This window comes from Herpailurus yagouaroundi, unplaced genomic scaffold (assembly GCF_014898765.1).
Source record: "Herpailurus yagouaroundi ecotype Mexico unplaced genomic scaffold, PumYag 222, whole genome shotgun sequence".
NCBI classification, from domain to species: domain Eukaryota; kingdom Metazoa; phylum Chordata; class Mammalia; order Carnivora; family Felidae; genus Herpailurus; species Herpailurus yagouaroundi.
Genome location: NW_024412453.1, coordinates 14823229 through 14841171, shown reverse-complemented (window position 1 = coordinate 14841171; position 17943 = coordinate 14823229). Strand labels below are relative to the sequence as shown.

Below are 17943 nucleotides of genomic sequence, written 5' to 3'. Positions count from 1 at the left end.
AAGAGTACAAGTTGTGGAGGGACAGAGAGAGAGGGAGAGAGAATCCCAAGCAGGCTCTGCACCATGAACAGTGAGACTATGACCTGAGCCAAAGTTGGTTGCTTAACTGACTGAGCCACCCAGGCACCCCAATTGGAGGGCACCTTGACTCAACAATTGAAGCGCATGTTGAGGATACCAACATAGGGGAGAGTAGAAACAAGAGACAAAGCCTAAAACTGTGTGCTTTGGAATTTGTACTCACATGTAACAATAAATCACGTTTCCAGTTTATACTGGCTTGAGTTTCTGTAACTTGGAAGGGGAAGAGAGAGAGCTGACAAATACAGTATTTAAAACATTGTTCTTGAATATCTAGAGAATTGAGTGTGTGCAGGGAAGGGTTTCTTACAAAGAAACCAGCTAAGAGGCTAGTGTACCAGTGCAGACAGAAGATTAGATGCAATGGGTGGAAATGGAGGGAACCTAAGAGAATTGATAGAGGAAATAAGAGTTTCTCCCACATGTGTTGAGTTCATGCATGGCTTGCAGGCCCTCCACACCATGACACTGATCCTTCCTTTCCTCTCATGTCTGCATCATCCATTTAGGATTATCTCCTGGGAATGGGGTGGGATAGCACCTAAGATGGCACTAAATTATCTCTTTCTCTTGGAAGCCACATTCTTGTGTAACGTCGTCTCTGTAGGTGTGGGTTAGATTTCTTGATTCGCGTCAAATGTGTGGAATATGACAGAAATAATGGGATATCACTTCCAAAATTGGGTCATAAAAAAGACATTGACTTTGCTTGTTTATTGCTTTGAGGAAAGTAGCTGCCATGTTGTGGGCTGCTCAATTGAACTGCTCACGTGGCTAGGAGCTGAGGTTGGACACCAGCCAGCAGCTCTCAGTCCACAAACTTCTGTTCTGAAGAACAGAATCCTTCCAATAACTGCATGAGTGAGTGTGGGAGTAGATCCTTCCCTAGTCAACTCTTGAGATGAAACTGCAGCCAGAATTGACATTTTTCAGCCTTATCAGAGACCTAAGCCAGAGGCACCCATTACTCTGTGCCCACATCCTGATTTATAGACACTATGAGTTAATGTTTGCTGTTTTGAGCTGCTTAATTTTGGAGCAAATAGTTATGCATCAAGAGACACATATTACAGTGGGATTTAGTTCCTATTTTATGTTATATAGATAGTAATCAATAAATACTTGTAGAATAAGTGAATAGATTGATTATAAACAGCAGCCCCAGATGCTTGGCAAAAAGCCCGATGACAGTGGTATACAGGATGCTGGAGAAATGGCAGTTGGAAACTTAGCTGAGATGTGAAGGGTGCAGAGACCTTTGGGACCTGGCAGCTCTGGGGACATCAATGACATACAGGAAGTGACTTTGGAAGTGTGCGAAGAGTGGGATGTATTTAAGGAGGGTGGTGTCCTGGCAGAGTAGATAGAAAAAGAGACCATTATGGAGCAGCTAGGAGGCAGGAAGATGCCAGGAGGGGCTGTTTCTGAAGCCAAAGAGAGATGTTAAGGGACTGTCAACACACCAGATGATGAAGAGATAGCAACCAAGATTAAGGACTGAACTTGGCCATGGGGTGGGGCAGAGGAGAGCAGTCATCAGTTAAGAAGATGCTAAAATCATAGCTCCAATGGAATTGTATGAACAGAAAAAGCAGATTATAGTAGATCATTGGGTGATGGAGGAATGGAGGTGATAAACATGGTCAGATTGCAGTAGAAGTAGACCTCAACTAGTAGTGCACTTAAGGTTGAAAAAGAGTTGAAGGAGGAGGGTTAACATAAGCGAGCTTCAGCGTATTTACATCCTGACAACCAGGAGAGTCTGAAGACAGAACAGAGAGAACGATGAGCTGGTGTAGAAAGATCCTGGAGGAGGGGTGAAAAGATGGGAACAAGGCACTCCAGCCGGGCATTTAGCCTTGGCACTGAGAAGTGTGTTCAGATAAGTACTTACATTTTGGTTCAACATCTGTCCTGTGCTGTTCTGTTCTGTATTCTCTGTGAACTACTCCAGAAAAATGTGGTTGCTTTTATTGCCAAGTTGCTTAATTGCCTTACGGGATAATGGCAAGCGAGCTAGTCTTGGAGCTTTTGAACACAGAGACGAATCAAAGCAGGAAGAGGTAGAGAAATCAAATAGACTGATGGCCTTTTCATTGACAGTCTTTCAAGTTGGTTACCCTTTCTTTTGTCAGTCTAGTAATGGTTGCTGACATCTGCAAAATACTTTTAAAACTAAAAATAGAGAGGAATGGTAGAAAATTCTACCTGCTATCGTCAGGCATATATGCTTTATGCTTTGCTTTCTTTCCCCTGTTGTCTATTAATAAAAGAACTCTCATGCAAATACCAGGTCCAGACCATTTTTAACAGTGCTTCCAGGATTAATAACCATCACTTCATACTGTTTAAAAAAGACCTACCAAAAAGGAATAATGGTCTACTTGAGTCTACCACATAAAACTGCCAATGCATTTTCACCTGTTCACTTTATCCTCACACCAGTGAGTCAAGTAGGGCTTTCATACAAAGAAGCTGTTGCAGCAAGGCTTGGCTGTCTCCCTCCACACCGCCTGGCTGGGACAGAACCTGGAGGCTCCTGAAGCCTAATTGTTTATTCTCACTAATGCATTACATCACTGTTTCTTACTCCTACTTATGGCTACAGAGACTCCAAAATGGCACTTCCTGAGTGGTCCCATGGGTTCCCTGCAAAATACCTGTAGATTTTAATATATTCATGGTGCTTAATCAGTGCTTCAGAATCTTGCTAACAATTACCTCTTTTCTGTGAGTTTGAGAGCACAGCAAGCAATCATGTTTTCAAAGAGAAGGGAAATATCCATGCACAAAGTGCTCAGATCTTTAAATGTTGAATTCCTATTCTCTCCCCACTTCCAACTGTATCCACAAGTCATTCGGCTGTTGGACTAATCACACAGGTACTTGGAACACCTGTGACAGGAATACATGGTGTGTGTGTGTGTGTGTGTGTGTGTGTGTTTTGAAAAATCACATTCCCAGGTCTCATACCAGACTTAGTGAGTCAGAATCTTTAGAGTGGTACCCAGGATCTGAATTTTGGTAAGCATCAGAGATAATTTTTTTTCTAAATGTTTATTCATTTTTGAGAGTGAGAAAAAGAGAGGGAGCGAGGGAGGGAGGGAGGGAGGGAGGGAGGGGTAGGCAGAGAGAGGAGGACAGGATCCAAAGAGGGCTCTGCGCTGATAGCAATGAGCCAGATGCAGGGCTTGAACTCACAAACTGTGAGATCATGATCTGAGCTGAAGTCAGAGGCTCAACTGACTGAACCACCCAGGAGCTCCAGAGATAATTTGTTCAAGTTTATTTATTTATTTTGAGAGAGAGACAGCCAGAGCATATGAGTGGGGGAGGAGCAGAGAGAGAGAACCCCAAGCAGGCTGTGCACTGACAGAGGCTCACACAGGGGCTTGAACCCACAACCATGAGATTATGGCTCATTTACACAGGGGCTCTAACCCACGAACCGTGAGATTATGACCTGAGCCAAAATCAAGAGTCAGACACTCAACCAACTGAGCCACCCAGGTGCCCCCCCCACCCCCGCTCAGAGATAATTTTCTTAAAAATTTTATTTATTTTTAGAGAGAGCACAAGCAGGGAAGGGCAGAAAGAGAGGGAGATAGAGAAACCCAGTGCAGGGCCCAACATGGGGCTAAATCTCATGATCCATGAGACCATGACCTCAGCCAAAAGCAAGAGCCAGATGCTTAACCAACTGAGACATCCAGGTGCCCTAGCATCAGAGATAATTTTATATATACCCTGGTTTGACAACCACAAGACATTTGGACACTGGATAAGTGGAGTTTCATAGGTAATGAGAGATACAGGGTCTTTTCGTTCCTATGGGGCACATCGTTGACTGTGCCTGTGAAGCCAGTATGTCCCATTCTTCTTGGGGACATTGAGAATATAGAAGATGCTATCATTGTCCCATACTACCAGATCCCTCTTACTAAGTGTTTAGCATTACATCCATACATTCTGGGCTTCCAGATATCAGCACCACTGCCTAAGGACTCTCTGATCAGTAGATCCCACTCTTCCCATGCCCAAGGAAGGCTGAAGTGGCCCTGGATTAACACACTACCATACTTAACTGATCTTTAAGCAATGGTTGACACAAATAATTGTATAAATATTTTGGACGCCTGGGCGGAATAACTGTATGGGCATTTCTACCTTGGCTTCCATAATTCTTTAGTGGTAATAATTTGCAGTTACTCACTCTGATAATAAGTTTTTGTTGGTTCTTGTCCCTTTCCTACCTCACTTTCCCACCTCTTGCCATTTTTTGTTTCCTGGGTTTGCCTCCAAATTTATACATGCACTCAAATACTGGTCTCATGGACTTCTGGGGGGACCCAAAAGAGCATCTGTAGATTAATGCAGCAGAACATTTTGATCCAAGCCTAAAGTAATGGTGTGGGGAAATGCAGAGAAAAGAAAAGCAAAGAAGGCATGGAAACATGCTTCATAGAAGAGTTCACTTCTTACCAAATGCCCACACTGTATCCTTTAGATGTTTATGTTCAATATCCCAAATTTTAGCTATTTTCTGATATTTCCTCATATTAACTACTATATACTCTTGAAACATATTCCTGGTGATTCTTTTTAATTTACAGGTTTTTGCCTCTTAATAGAAGTATAAAGAATAAATAGAAATAATAAATGTATAAATGGAGAATGTAGTAATGCACACTTTGACCATGATTTACAGACATTTTACTTCTTAGAACATCTATAACTCACCAGTAACCACTGCAAATGCATATTCTCCCTTGTAAGCTTGCATATTTCATCCTATATGGCTTAAATATCTTTACTTATCCATTTGTAATAAAATGACTAGGACTTAAAGTAAGTGCATTTGAAAGAAATCGATTGTCAATACTCTGTGCTGCTAATACATGGAACATTTTTCCCCCTGAGGTGTTAGTACATTAAGGCAAAACTATTTATGTTTTGATTATAAATTCATTAACTATTTACACTTCATTGACTTAAAGCTTTTATTTTTTTTCTTAAGTCTCACTTTCAACCTTCATGGTTGACTTCACTGAACTATTCAAAGCAATGTTTATGTTTTTTTTTTTTTAAACATTTTTAGTAGGACTTTAGAATATATACACAATTTTTCTGTCTCATGGCCTGTGAACCTCTGTACCTAAGGAGAGATTTTGGAGATGAAACAAAGCATGCCATGTCCCTGAAATCAGACTGCTAACAATTTAAAAATGAGATTCTGAGCTTGTTAGGTTTGTAAGCTTTGAAAATTTGACTTTTCTTCTTCTGAGTCTCAGATTCCATACCTGAAATATGGGAATAGTAATAGTACCTACCCTACAGGGCTCCTCTGAAGCTAGATGTCATGTCTGAGGCTTTGCATAGAGGAAGTTCTCAAAATTATTTTTATTTTTTTCCACTTCTTTTCCCTCAAGTCCTAAGCCGGCATATAATTACTTACTACCTTATCTAGTAGGAGAATAAAACTGGCATCTAATTCCCAATTCACCATTTCATTGTGAGTAAATGAAGTTGGCAAGAGCTTTTTGCTAATGGCCACTCAGACTCTGAACTTTCAAGGCTGGAAGGAAGGAGGTTGTGGTCAGCTCCACCCAGTTTGCCTCCATGGGTCATCCAGGATTGTGGTGATTTTGTTCTGTTAGTTTAAGGCAGGCTGGGTATTGGCCCAAAATAGGAAGCATCTGGAGGAGGGAGATGAAGTGTGGAAAGCAGCAGAATTGTCAAGACCATGTTGCCTTTCTTCAAGATGACCCTGCTGTAGAGCTGTTACGTGGAAATGACCACGCATTTCATCCGAACTGTTCTCATGTGCCAGGCTTGATGCCGAGGGGCTTCTCACGGGTTATACCGTTTAATTACCAACACCTTGATTTGATTCCTTAAACAAGAGCTTAAGGGCCTGGTGACTGTGAGCAAGTGTTTTCATTTCTCTGGACCTCCATTTCTTGTTGTGTAAAATGAGGATAGTAATAAAACCTCCTTGATGGAGTTGTTATGAGGGGTCAATGAGAATGTGTGTGGAGGTGTTGACCATGAGGCTTGGTTCATAGTAAGCCTGAGTAAACATTAATGATTATTACTGCCTCACTACTATTACTAGTAGTGGTACTCCTGCTATCACTGTATGGATCAGGATGCTTTGTATCAGTGGACCTCTCCTTGGGTGACTTGCCCCCCAGAGAGACTATGGAAGTGTCTGGAGACACTTCTAGTTCTCAGAATTGGTAGGAGGGGATAAAGGGGTGTTAGACAGCCAGGCATGCTACTGCCATGGAGTGGGTAGAGGCTAAGGATGATGCTAAACATCTTGTAGGGCATAGATAGCCTCCCCCCGGCTACTACAAAGGGTTATCTGATCCAAAATGTTAGTAGAGCCACATTCAAGAAACTCTGCTTTAGGGCATATATATAATGATACATGCTACTGGTTCTTCATTCTGTCCTGCTCTGTAATCCTCAGGCTGATCATAAGATACCTATGGCAGGTCCAGAGGTCATAACTACACAAGGAAACATCTGGAATAAGAAAAAAAATTTTTTTCTATGGGTTTCACTTGAGTCAAGAAGAACACATTCAATAAGCATATAAATCACCTTTTCCTGGGTCAGATAACACGGAGTCTATGACAATTCCTAAACCAATCTCTTACCAAAAGCCTGGAGTTATCATGCTTGAAGATATGGATCACTTTCAGTGTCCTCTGTATTAATAGTTGCTATTATTATATTAATTATGTCTTCATTATTTTTATCACTATCATTATCTCTGTTTTTTTCCTTTTTTCCTATTTTACACGAAAGAAAGCGGAGGATTAGTGATGTTTAAAAAATCTTGCTTAGTTCACGTTGCTATTACGTGCTAGATAACACCATATGAAAACAGAATCTTAGTCCAGAGCTTTATCCACTTTTTTCTTAAAGATGTGTGATTCTATATTTCTTAAAGACATATTAAATTATATATAAATTAGCCAACCCTAAACCAAGGACACAGCTTAATCTGTATACTCATTATTGGCCAAGCATTTGGAAATCTTTGTTTACTCAATTCTGACCATGCTCAAAATATTTGTTTCCAGAATGCATTTTATATAAGCAGGCTTCCTTTTGTGTTGCAGATCACTGAACCTCCCTTTTTATTTTTCTTATTCCAAGACCAATGGACTAGGAATCCCTATTTTCATGACTGTAAATCACTGACATGATTCTAAGCCTACCAAAATGGAATGTAAGTTCTAGTAAACAGAAAGACAAGATACATCATGACTTAGGCTTCATGAGCCCAGCTCCGACACAAAACACTTAATTTTGAATCTTGGCCAACCCATTCACTAGATGTGTGGGCTTGGCCAAGCCATTGAACTTCCTCCTCCTTTTAAGCTTTGGTTTTCTCATCTATAAAAAGGAAAGCATGATGGTACTTACACCTGGAATTGTACTGTGAAGATCACATGAGATAATACAAGTAAAGAGCTTGTAGAGTAAATGCCACATACTTATTTCTATTGCTATTCTTAAAAAAATTTTTTTTAATGTTTATTTTTGAGAGAGAGAGAGACAGAGTGTGGATGAGAGAGGGGTAGAAAGAGAGGGAGATACAGAATCTGAAGCAGGCTCCAGGCTCTGAGCTGTTGGCACAGAGCCCGACATGGGGTTTGAACCCATGAACTGTGAGATCAGGACCTGAGTGGAAGTTGGACGCTTAATCGACTGAGCCACTCAGATGGCCCTCTGTTGTTATTCTTATCATCAGGATTGTTCAAAATCTTCCTTATGTTGCCATTACTGCTATCATCATCATTATTGGGGGGATGTGGACAGGAAAGGAAAAAGGATGAGCCCAAGGAGAAGTAGAGAAACCATCACAAACTATTTCAAAGAAATTAAAAAAAAATTTTTTTTAATGTTTATTTATTTTTGAGAGATATAGAGACCGAGAGCAAGCGAGGGAGGGGCAGAGAGAGAGGGAGACACAGAATTCGAAGCAGGCTCCAGGACCCGAGCTGTCAGCACAGAGCCCGACATGGGGCTCGAACTCATGAACCATGAGATCATGACCTGAACCGAAGTCGGATGCTTACAGACTGAGCCACTCAGGCGCCCCCAAAGACATTTTTAAACAGTGTGTAAGTTTGTATCTTTTCAGAAAAAGGAAACTCATCCCTAGACACTGGATGGCCTATTCCCAGTATTAAATGCCTTGGTTAATATCAAACTCCTGAACTTCATGATAGATCATGAGTTAGTTCAACCGATCAATAACTATATATTGAGTATCTGCCATGTGCCCAATGACTGAAGGGGGAATAGAGAATATGAGGTGAAATTCATTCCCTTGTGGTCTTCAGTCTATTTAATTAGTTCATTAGTTGACCTAGACTGTGATAAAGCTTTGAGGTAAGCCTGAAGACTGAGCACTTGAGGGCAAGTCAGGTCTTACATAATATTAAGATTGTGTGAAGAATTTTATTTGATCATAGTCATTTATAAATCAATTTGAAAATCTTCTCTTCAGTGACTGCTATTGCACAGTATCCTTTGGGAGGAGAAACAGAAGGATGCTTTACTACTTCAATTATTTTTAGTTTGCTTTTTTTCATCCTTCTCCTATCTTCATGTACCACTCATCATCCTAAAAAATCCTAGAGCACTTTGGAGTAACCTGTGAATCCTATAGTTCCCTAGACGTTTACGCTGATCATCTGAAAAAGTTCTTGAAAAAATAACAAAAATGATCATCGATACATCTGTGAAGGCAGTGCAGTGTGAAGGCCATGGGTACTGGAATTATGGATGGTAGGTCTGGCATGCTTTTGAATCATTTCCTCATAAGTTGCTTTTTGATAAAGCAAACATGCCTGTTGTTTCAATTCAGGGCCCTTTATGAGCTTGTTCCTGTCGATATCTTCAGCTTCATCGTTCACTGCCTTGCCTAATGCACTACTTTCCAGCCCTTTGAATTTAGCATGACTCAACTTGTATCGAATAGATTTGCTGTTCCTTGAAGGAGAAATGCTCCCTTTGCTTCAGATAGTTTCCTAACCTGTGTTCTTCTCCAGAAATGGCCTTCACCCAACTCTTAGGGTAATTCTATTTTTCTTTGTTTAGAGGTGATCTCCTCTAGAAAGCTTTGTCTGACCTTCCTCTTCCCCCCATGTCTGACTATATGCTCCCGTTCAGTAGACAATGAAATCTTTCTCAATTGTTGAGATCACTTATTTATGTACCTACTTACCATATTAGAGTATAAGTTCCTTGAGTGCAGGGACTGTGTTTAGTTTATATAGGAAATGGTTTACAGGAGAGACTAGTCCTTGAGTGAGATACATGTTTGATGGCTTAAAGAATGAAGGACTAAATGGATGAGTAGATTGATCTCACCCTAATTCAGAGAGGTCATCCTATTTAGACAGCAGTGACCACAAAGGAGCAGGAAGGTTCACCAAACATTTATTGAGCTTATTATACATTTGGCCCCCAGCACTGAGGAACTTTTCAGTCTAATGGTGGAGAACAACATTTACAGTAGGTGAAGACAAATGATATGATAAAATTAAATAGAGGTGTTTAGGGAGCTCAAAGAGAGGCACTGGCCTTATCTATATGTGTGCAGGGGTGTGTGGAAAGGTGGGAGTTGGCAGGGAGAAAGGGATGCCTAAATGGAGATCTAAAAGCTATATATAAACTATCCAGGAAAAGAGAGTTTATAGGAGTATTCCAGGTTGGAAACAGCATATGCAAAGGGTTGGAGAGCAAGAAGAGGAGATTATCTCCAGATCATAGGGTCAACATAAAATGAGAGCCAACTCATCTAGAAGCTTGTAACTCATGTAGAAGACTTTACACTTTATCTTGGAGGGCCATGAGGAACCTTAGGAATATCCTAAATTTGAAAGTGAGAGAAGATTTACACTCTAGATGGATCTTGAACACTTTGAACACTGTTAGTGCAGCCAAAGAATGAGGGTACAAAGTCATTCTTTCCTACCAGCTTTATGGAAGACATTTTGACATATGTTTAGATCACATATTGCAAAGTAATTTTTATGTCCAGTAGGAGGAGCCAAAGTCTCCATGTTCTTTACCACCACAGCTGGGCAGGTCTTGGCCCGGGGTTGTCCCAGGAGCTGTCTAATTCAGCACCCCTCATTACCTAGAAGTGACTCAATATGGAGAAATGATAGAGAAACTCTGCCTGGAATGTGAAAAGAAACAAATAGTTTCCAAATGAATAGCACAACAGCATACTATATTGATCTGCACTCTAATTTTGCTTTAAATTGTAATGAACGTCTCCTTCACTCATGTACAAAGCTTTTTTAAGCCACAAAGCAACCCAGGTACCAGTGACTCATGCCTGATACTCATAGCTAATATATCTAGGCTTATTTTGACTCCAGAATAAGTCAAGAATCGACTCAGACTGACCTTGATTTTAAGATAGTTAAATCTGTTTTATTTCATTTCCAAGAGAAAAAAATATATATATTAAAAAATAATAAAAGCACCTAGTGATTACCCATTTTAATGAAACAACAGCCAGTGTTTTTGCCTTGAATGATTGCATTCATTTTTTTTCCCCCTTCTGGAATAAAAATGAAGGAGCACAGGGAAACAATTCCTGTTAGTGAATTTGCAAAAAACATTATATTTCAACAGAACTTCCCATTAACTGCCATTTATTTCTTCTCTCATTATTGATAATTTGCTTTTAAATTGAGAATACCTTTTTTACAACCCATCTTATCTCCCTGCACGGCTAGACAATTACATTTAAATTTGGTGGTTTTCCCATTGTAAACAGTTTCTGGAGGAAATGATTACAATGTTAGTAACCCAGATTTATGGCTTCATTGTGCTACCAGTGAAGGGTAAGAGACTAGTATAAAGGGAAAAAAAGTTGTTTACATACAAATATATTATTATCAAAGAGAGTCTTAAGGAAGCATATGGTAAAACCAACCCAAATTGCAAAATCATCTACTGGGGCCAGTGATACAGATGACTTTCTGGATTTTGCAAACTTATTTTCTCAAATGATAATAATATATAACATGTTTGTTTTTAATTCCAGTTGTAGTTAGAAGTTTCCTTTCCTTGTTTTATCCTAATATTGGAAGAAACCCTAGCCTGACAGGATTGCAGAGGAACTCTACTCTAGGGTCTGCTCCTTGTTAGGGACTAGGAAACGCTCATGTTGCAAAGCAAAAACGTGCAACATGGTCACTACTTGTGGAAATCTCATAGTCCTACTTGGAAGAGGAGCCATACTGCTAATACAAAAACATTCGAAGAGGTGGGCAGGAAAATGAACATGAGCCTCAGATCAACTGTTCAAGGCCAGAATCTAACCTTGTCCAATCCCAGTTGCCCTTGAGAAGGCAGCATGGTAGGTGACACATACCATTAAGTTAGGAAGACCTGCCCCGAAATCCTGGTTGCTTGCCCGTTGTGTGGCCTTCAGCAAAGTATAACCCCAGTGGCCCCCCAACCTTGCTGTGCAGCATAATCACCTAAAACAGTTATCCAAAAAACAAATCAACAGCCTCCAAGCAAACAGAGTTTCTGGCTTAGCGAGTCCAGGTGGGCCGGAAGAAGCATTGCTTTAACCTCTCTGAGCACCTGGTTGGGGACCTGGTTAAGCCTACAGTATGTACCTCATCAGGTTGTTGAGAAAATTCAATGTAAATGCTTCTTATGCACCGGGCAAAAAAAAAAAAAAAAAAAAAAAAAGGAAGTCCTTATTGAGAGGTAGTAGTTCTCTAGGAGTCACAGGGATTCTGGTACTAAGGCAGCTGCTAAGAGGACAGTCTCTAGACCCCTGCAGACTCCTGGGTTAGGCGGCCTGCAAGAGGCCAGGGCACGGGCCACAGTGCACACTCCCTTCCTGCAGGGTGTCTGGCCTCCATAACTTTTTGCATCTCGGATAGGGCTCCATCTGTGTCCGGCTGTAGATTTCAAGATTCACCAGACAACTTTCCCAGAACAGAAATGGATGGGGGCAAGGAGCCGCCTCCACTTAGCATCTCCTCAGGGCGTCAAGAAACGTGGGGGTCAAGATGGAGCGGGGCGCGGGCACTCAATGAGCAACTCCACTTTGGGACAAGGACCTAGGGACGCAAAAGACTTGGGCTCATTACCCGCACTTCCAACTCTCCCCCCTTCACCTGTTTAGGCCCGAAGACCTAGGCACAGGGTCGCCTGCGGACCCGGGTTCTGCCCTCCACTGCCTGCTGGAATCCGAGGCTGCACGCGTGACAGCAGCAGCGGTCCTGGCGACGGGGAGGGGGAGGGGGCGCTCCCGCTCGCACCGGATTATTTTTGGCTCCGCAGCCTGGGCTGCTTGCTGCTTGTCGCGCGCGCGCACACTCGCTAGCTCGCGCGCTCTCTCTCTTTCTCTCTCTCTCTCTCTCTCTCTCACACACACACACACACACACACACACAGTCACACATAGACACGCGCGCACACGCACATACACATGCACACGTTTTCTTGCTCGCTCTCTCGCTCTGTTCTCCTTTGTTTATTTTCTAATCTGTGTTTCTGTTTGAAGATCTCCTTTCCACTGTCTACTGCCCGCCTGCAAGCGCTCTCGCAGGCTGACCAGGCGCACACCGCTCCCCTTCGTCACCCCAGCCCTCCTCCCGATCTCCCCAAGCGCGAGCGCGGGGTTTGAAGGTCACCTCCTTTCCAGTCCCGGTGCGAGCCGCGCCGCCGCCTCCTCCTCCAGCTGGAGCGGGTGGCACAGGCGGTGCTGCCCTGAAGTGGTTCTCGCAGCAGCGGGCTGCTGCAGCGGACAGAGCCCGGGGTCTGCACGGGTGGGGAAACCCGAACTCGCGGAGGGGAATCCCTTGCGCTGCGGCCCAGCCCCCGGGTGCACCCGCTGTGGGGCGGGGGCGCTCTGCCAGTCCTGGGGACAGCAAAGGCAGCTGCGGCCGGACCCACGCGTGCGCCTCCGGGACAGGAGGAGGAAGGAACGAAAGAGGATCCCCGCATCTGTAGGGGCAGCGCCGTGCTCCCCGCCCCTGCGTCCGGGAGTGAGAGAACTCTGAGCCTTCGACCTAGGCAGAGCGCGGAGGAGCGGATGGTGTCTCGGCACTGAGGAACCTTGCGCTCTAGTCGTTCTGGAAGTGGCCGTCAGGACCCAGGCTGTCCGAACCCGCGCCTTGCCCAGCTGTGCCCAGCCCATCGCCCAGGCAGGGGCGCCAGGGCGGGGCTGACCTGCCCGCGAAGTTGCGGACAGCGTGGGAGAAACCAGCACCCCCTTTCGCCGCCTCCAGCTCATGGTGAGTGTGACTGGGGGTGCTGAGAGCGCAAGGGAATTGGAGGGTCTGGGGACGAGAGCGGAAGGCGACTGGAGCTAGGCTCGCCGGGAGTTCTAGGTAAGTCCAAGCGGAATCACCGCCTTTGCGTTCCCCCCACCCCCCAATTAGCCCAAAGGGTCCCACAGGGGAAAGACTTAGGTCTCCAAGAGCTGACCTCCCCCAGCGCCAGGCTGGAAGAGCTGGACTGGGAACTTTTTGTGTGTGGTGGAAAGATCTCCATGTACATTCGCGCAGGGGCCGGGATCGTGAGCCTTAGCGCTTTACTTCCATAAGCACGCCCTTCCTCGCCCCAGAGCGCCCCTCCGGAGCGCCAAGGCTGCCCTGTCTGCTCTCTTGGGAGCGAGTCCCAGGTGCAGAGACCGGCGGGAACCTGGCTGCGCACTTTGGTGAGTCTGTCTGGCCGGCTGGAAGCGAGATTTCAGTGCGCCCTGGGTCGCTGCCTTCTTCACCGCCCTTCTCTGAGGTCTGAGGGAGGAGGTACTTTGGTGGCCTACGAGGGGGGTTTAGAAACGCCAAACCTCCTGTGGGAGGCGGGGAAGAGAGGAGGGTCACTGAGCTGGAGGGAGAGCTTCGTGTTTATTGGTACTGGCCTAAACGCCCGGAGATGTCACCGCGAGTTCAGCCCTGGGGACGGGGGCCAGCCTGGGAGCTCAGGACCCGGAAACTCACACCGCACCCCTTGGGTCCTTTGACGTCTTAGACCACTTCACCCCGGGGTATGTGTTTGGGGGCGGCGGTAACAGAGTGGCAGCACAGGCCAGGCTCGCCCGTTTTCTGCTCCAATTTCTCAGCTCCAAGGATGGAGGTGAGGGCGGGGTTAGCGGGGCTGTTCCCACATCTCCGCTGCCTGGGGGATCACCTGGCAGGGATGCTCCTGGAGCCTCCAAGGTGCTAGGTCTAGGGACCAGGTGTCATGAAGAGCCCGGAAGCTGCCCGAGCGGAAAGGAAGGGGGAAGACCCGGACCCACCCAGCCCAGGAATTACCAACTCCATTCCCTGCCGCCAGGGAGCTGGGGGGCCCCTCATTTATGTACTGGCAGGGACCAGGGTGCACCTGCCAGCCGAGGAGGGTTTGGGGCGGGGCTGCTCACGTGCTCGGAAATCCGCGCCTGGCGGTGTGGAGGATTGGTGCCCAACCACGGGTCTTCTCAGTGGAACTTGTAAAGAAGTGGGGGAGGTGTTGCGGAACAGCTTTGAGCCGAAATATGATGCGCCATAACTTGACTTTTCTTTTATAACAGTAATGATTATTTACTTACTTACTTATTTATTTATTTAAACCCAGTGCGCCCCAGCTGGTGATCCCTCCCAGCCCCTGTCTTAGTTCATCTACCCTCCATTTCCATTTATCTTTTTTTTGTTTTGTTTTGTTTTTAAATGAGAGGACCTGAATCCTTTCCATTTTTAAGTGACCACACAGGACCCGGCTGGAGACACAGGCAGATTTATTTTTGGCCAAGGACTTTTTTTTTCTTCAGAGGCAGAGGACCTGGGGCCTGTACAGGGTAAAGGTGGCTCTGGCAGGTATTGTGCTGCAAACAGGGGCTGACTCCAAACCTTCCACTTTTTGAGGGAAACACTATTCCAGAGGAATCCATTGGGTTTTCCCTATGTTAGCTCATGGTTGAGTTGGGTTAGGAAGAAACAGGCATCATCTGTTGCAGTTTTCTGGGGTGTTTTACAGGTTGTAGAGAGTAGAGTTTTATCACAGAGAAAACCACAGCTCACCCCTACATGCTAGCTGTGTGACCTTGGGCAAGTTACTTGGCCTCTCTGTGCTTCAGTTTGTTTACCTGTTAAATGGGAGTTTCAGTGGTAGTGTTGGCCCCAGAGGGCTTGAGGGATAAATAAATAAAGCATTAAGCACTTAGGACAAGGTCTGTCACATGGTAAGTGCCTGGATAATGTTAGGGTTCCCCCCCCGCCCCCGCCTTAATCAAGTTGGATACCCTGTATTTTCAGCCTTATAACACCTGGTGGGATAGAGTAGGCAGGCATTTTCCCTTACACACACACTTTCTCTTCAACAACAGATGAAAAGGAAGCAAAAAGGGAGGTTAATCAAGAGAGGTTGCTCAGGAGAAGCCTCAGTCTCTCTGAGAGAGTCTCCTGCTTGCCACATGTTCCAAGGAGGGTGGGAGAGGTGCAGCCCACTGGCCCAGATGCAGTCTGGTGACCTTCGGTGCCATCTCAACAAGCACAGATGCCCCGAAACTAAGTTTTTGTAGCACTTGTGCATTTCTTCAAATCAACAGAAAGGCCTGCTTCTCCTCAGTCTCCTGGGAAGAAAGCATCATCTCAGTAAATCTTCCTTTTCTCAGAACACACTGTCTTTTTAACATCACCCTGTGGTCCCAGAGTCTTCCAGTCAGAAACAAGCCGAAACGTGGGTCTGAGCACATTTTTTTCCTCCTGGGATTGACCCTCTCTGCTCTATTTTCTCTTCATGATAATTGATGCTATTTTTTTACCTACTCCTCTAAGGTCTGAGCACAGGCCTTTCAGACATCCTCACATCTCTGATGACTTTTTTTTTTTTAAACAAGTTTAGCCTTTTCAGTTCAAGCCCTACCAAACCATTATAGTTTATAAAATTCCTTTCAGATAAGTTTTTTTTTTCTTTTTTGGCATCCAGAAAATTGGGTCTGCTCTGTATAAATATGTCTGGCATTTCACCTTTCCAAAAATTAGACCATTTTATTTGCATCCTTTAAGCTGATGTGTGGAGTAATGAACACATTCCAAGAGGGAAATCGGATCTGACACAGAAAATACTTTGGGGACCCAGCGATTTCCCAGCGGCATGGATGAAGACTTTTGAAATCCAAGTGCATTTGCTCTGAAGGACACAGGGCAGCTAGGCCTACCTTTGCCACCCAGCATGGGAGATACATAGCAAGCATGCCTCATCAGCTAATACTAGTAGACTTTCCTAAAATCATCTGGCAATTTGTCACATTTACATTCCCCCGAATTGCCTGAGAGAAAACTTTGTTATACCAAAGACCTCAAACATGGAGAAATGTTTTTAAAGGAGTCTTGAGGCTCTCCCTAATGCCTACCTTCATTATTTAAAATACTGCCTCAGGGCACACGTATAAATATTAAAACTTTAATTAAAGAATCAATCAGTGAGGGAGCTTCAAAATGAGGGGCACCCAGAACATTCAGATGACTTCAACAGAACATGGTTCTCTAGATTGTAAGGTCTGAGCGGTCTGATGGAAATGACATACGGGGTTTTAAGGAGAGATAGTCATCCTGTTTCGTGTCTGTAGTTGCCGGGAGCTACCATCATTGCCATTGGTTTGTCATTGATCACTAGACACAGGACATGATACACTGGTGGGTATGTCTCTCTTGGGGGAGGAAAGCCTAATGTAATAAACACTTATCCAGGAGACACCGCATGTCAGACATTCTGCTCAGGGAGGGAGCAAGGCCAATGAGAATGTTGTTCTTTGGGGGCTTCTATTGTCATGGGGAAAGCCAGACAGTAAGCAAGGGATGGAAATATATTTTTATAAGGATAATGATTAAGGGTTACAGAAATTATAATGTGACAATATGGTAGACAGTGGGTTGGAAGGGCTTTCCAAGGAAGAGAGATTTGAGCTGAAATCTAAATGAAAAGAAGTAGCTGACATGTTTCAAGCTATACATTCCTCCCATGAGTATTTACTGTGCATTGCCAACTACTGTTCAAAGCAATTGAAATGCAGAGTGATCAGTATGTATAGATAACCTGTGATGATGGAATTTCCATTCTAGGATAGTTATCTGCACGAAGAGAGTTTCAGAAAGTGCAAAGGCCCTGAGGCAGAAGCAGTGATAACATTGTATGGATGAAGTTGGGTCATACAGGTCCTTGAGCTTTGGTAGGGAGTCTGGATATTAAGCCAGTGGGAAGCCATTGGAAGATTTAATGCAGAGAAATGCCATGATATATTTGTCTTTGGAAGGGTGAGCCCCACAACATCTAAAAAACTAAACTTTGTTTTTTCCCTTTCCTTTCTGAAAGCAAAATCTTCAACTCAAGAAGAAAGATGAGTTTATAGGAAAGAATAACCCCAAGTTTCTCAGTAATGCTCACTGTGTGTGGGTACAACATTGAGCATGTATCTATATATGTGGTCCGGCTTAGTTCTTTCTCTAGGAGTGCCTTCAAAGAGGGAATACTCCAGGGTGCCTTGGTGGCTCAGTTGGTTAAGTGTCTGACTCTGGCTCAGGTCATGATCTCACTGTTTGTGAGTTCAAGTTCCGCATCGGGTTCTGTGCTGACAGCTCAGAGCCTGGAGCCTGCTTCACATTTCATGTCTCCCTCTCTCTCTACCCCTTGCCCACTCACACTCTGTTTCTCCCTCTGTCAAAAATAAATAAACACACGGGGCGCCTGGGTGGCTCAGTCAGTTAAGCGTCCGACTTTGGCTCAGGTCATGATCTCATGGTCCGTGAGTTCGGGCCCCGTGTCAGGCTCTATGCTGAGCTCAGAGCCTGGAGCCTGCTTCAGATTCTGTGT

The 17943-nt window shown here is 44.4% G+C and overlaps 1 protein-coding gene across 21 annotated transcripts in view; it reads left to right on the top strand.

Moving 5' to 3' along the window:
• The window catches only part of RBFOX1 (RNA binding fox-1 homolog 1), a 2071930-nt gene that overhangs the window by 587944 nt on the left and 1466043 nt on the right, over positions 1 to 17943 (top strand). For 2 of the 21 annotated variants that reach the window (XM_040458718.1, XM_040458716.1), the window contains exon 1: positions 12535 to 13385. The exons of 18 other annotated variants lie outside the window; for them this stretch is intronic. In XM_040458718.1, the coding sequence (XP_040314652.1) occupies positions 13383 to 13385 (3 nt within the window). In that variant the 5' untranslated portion in view covers positions 12535 to 13382. Of the gene's footprint in view, positions 1 to 12534; positions 13482 to 17943 lie in introns of those variants that run through there. One more of the 21 variants, XM_040458714.1, reaches the window with a different exon arrangement.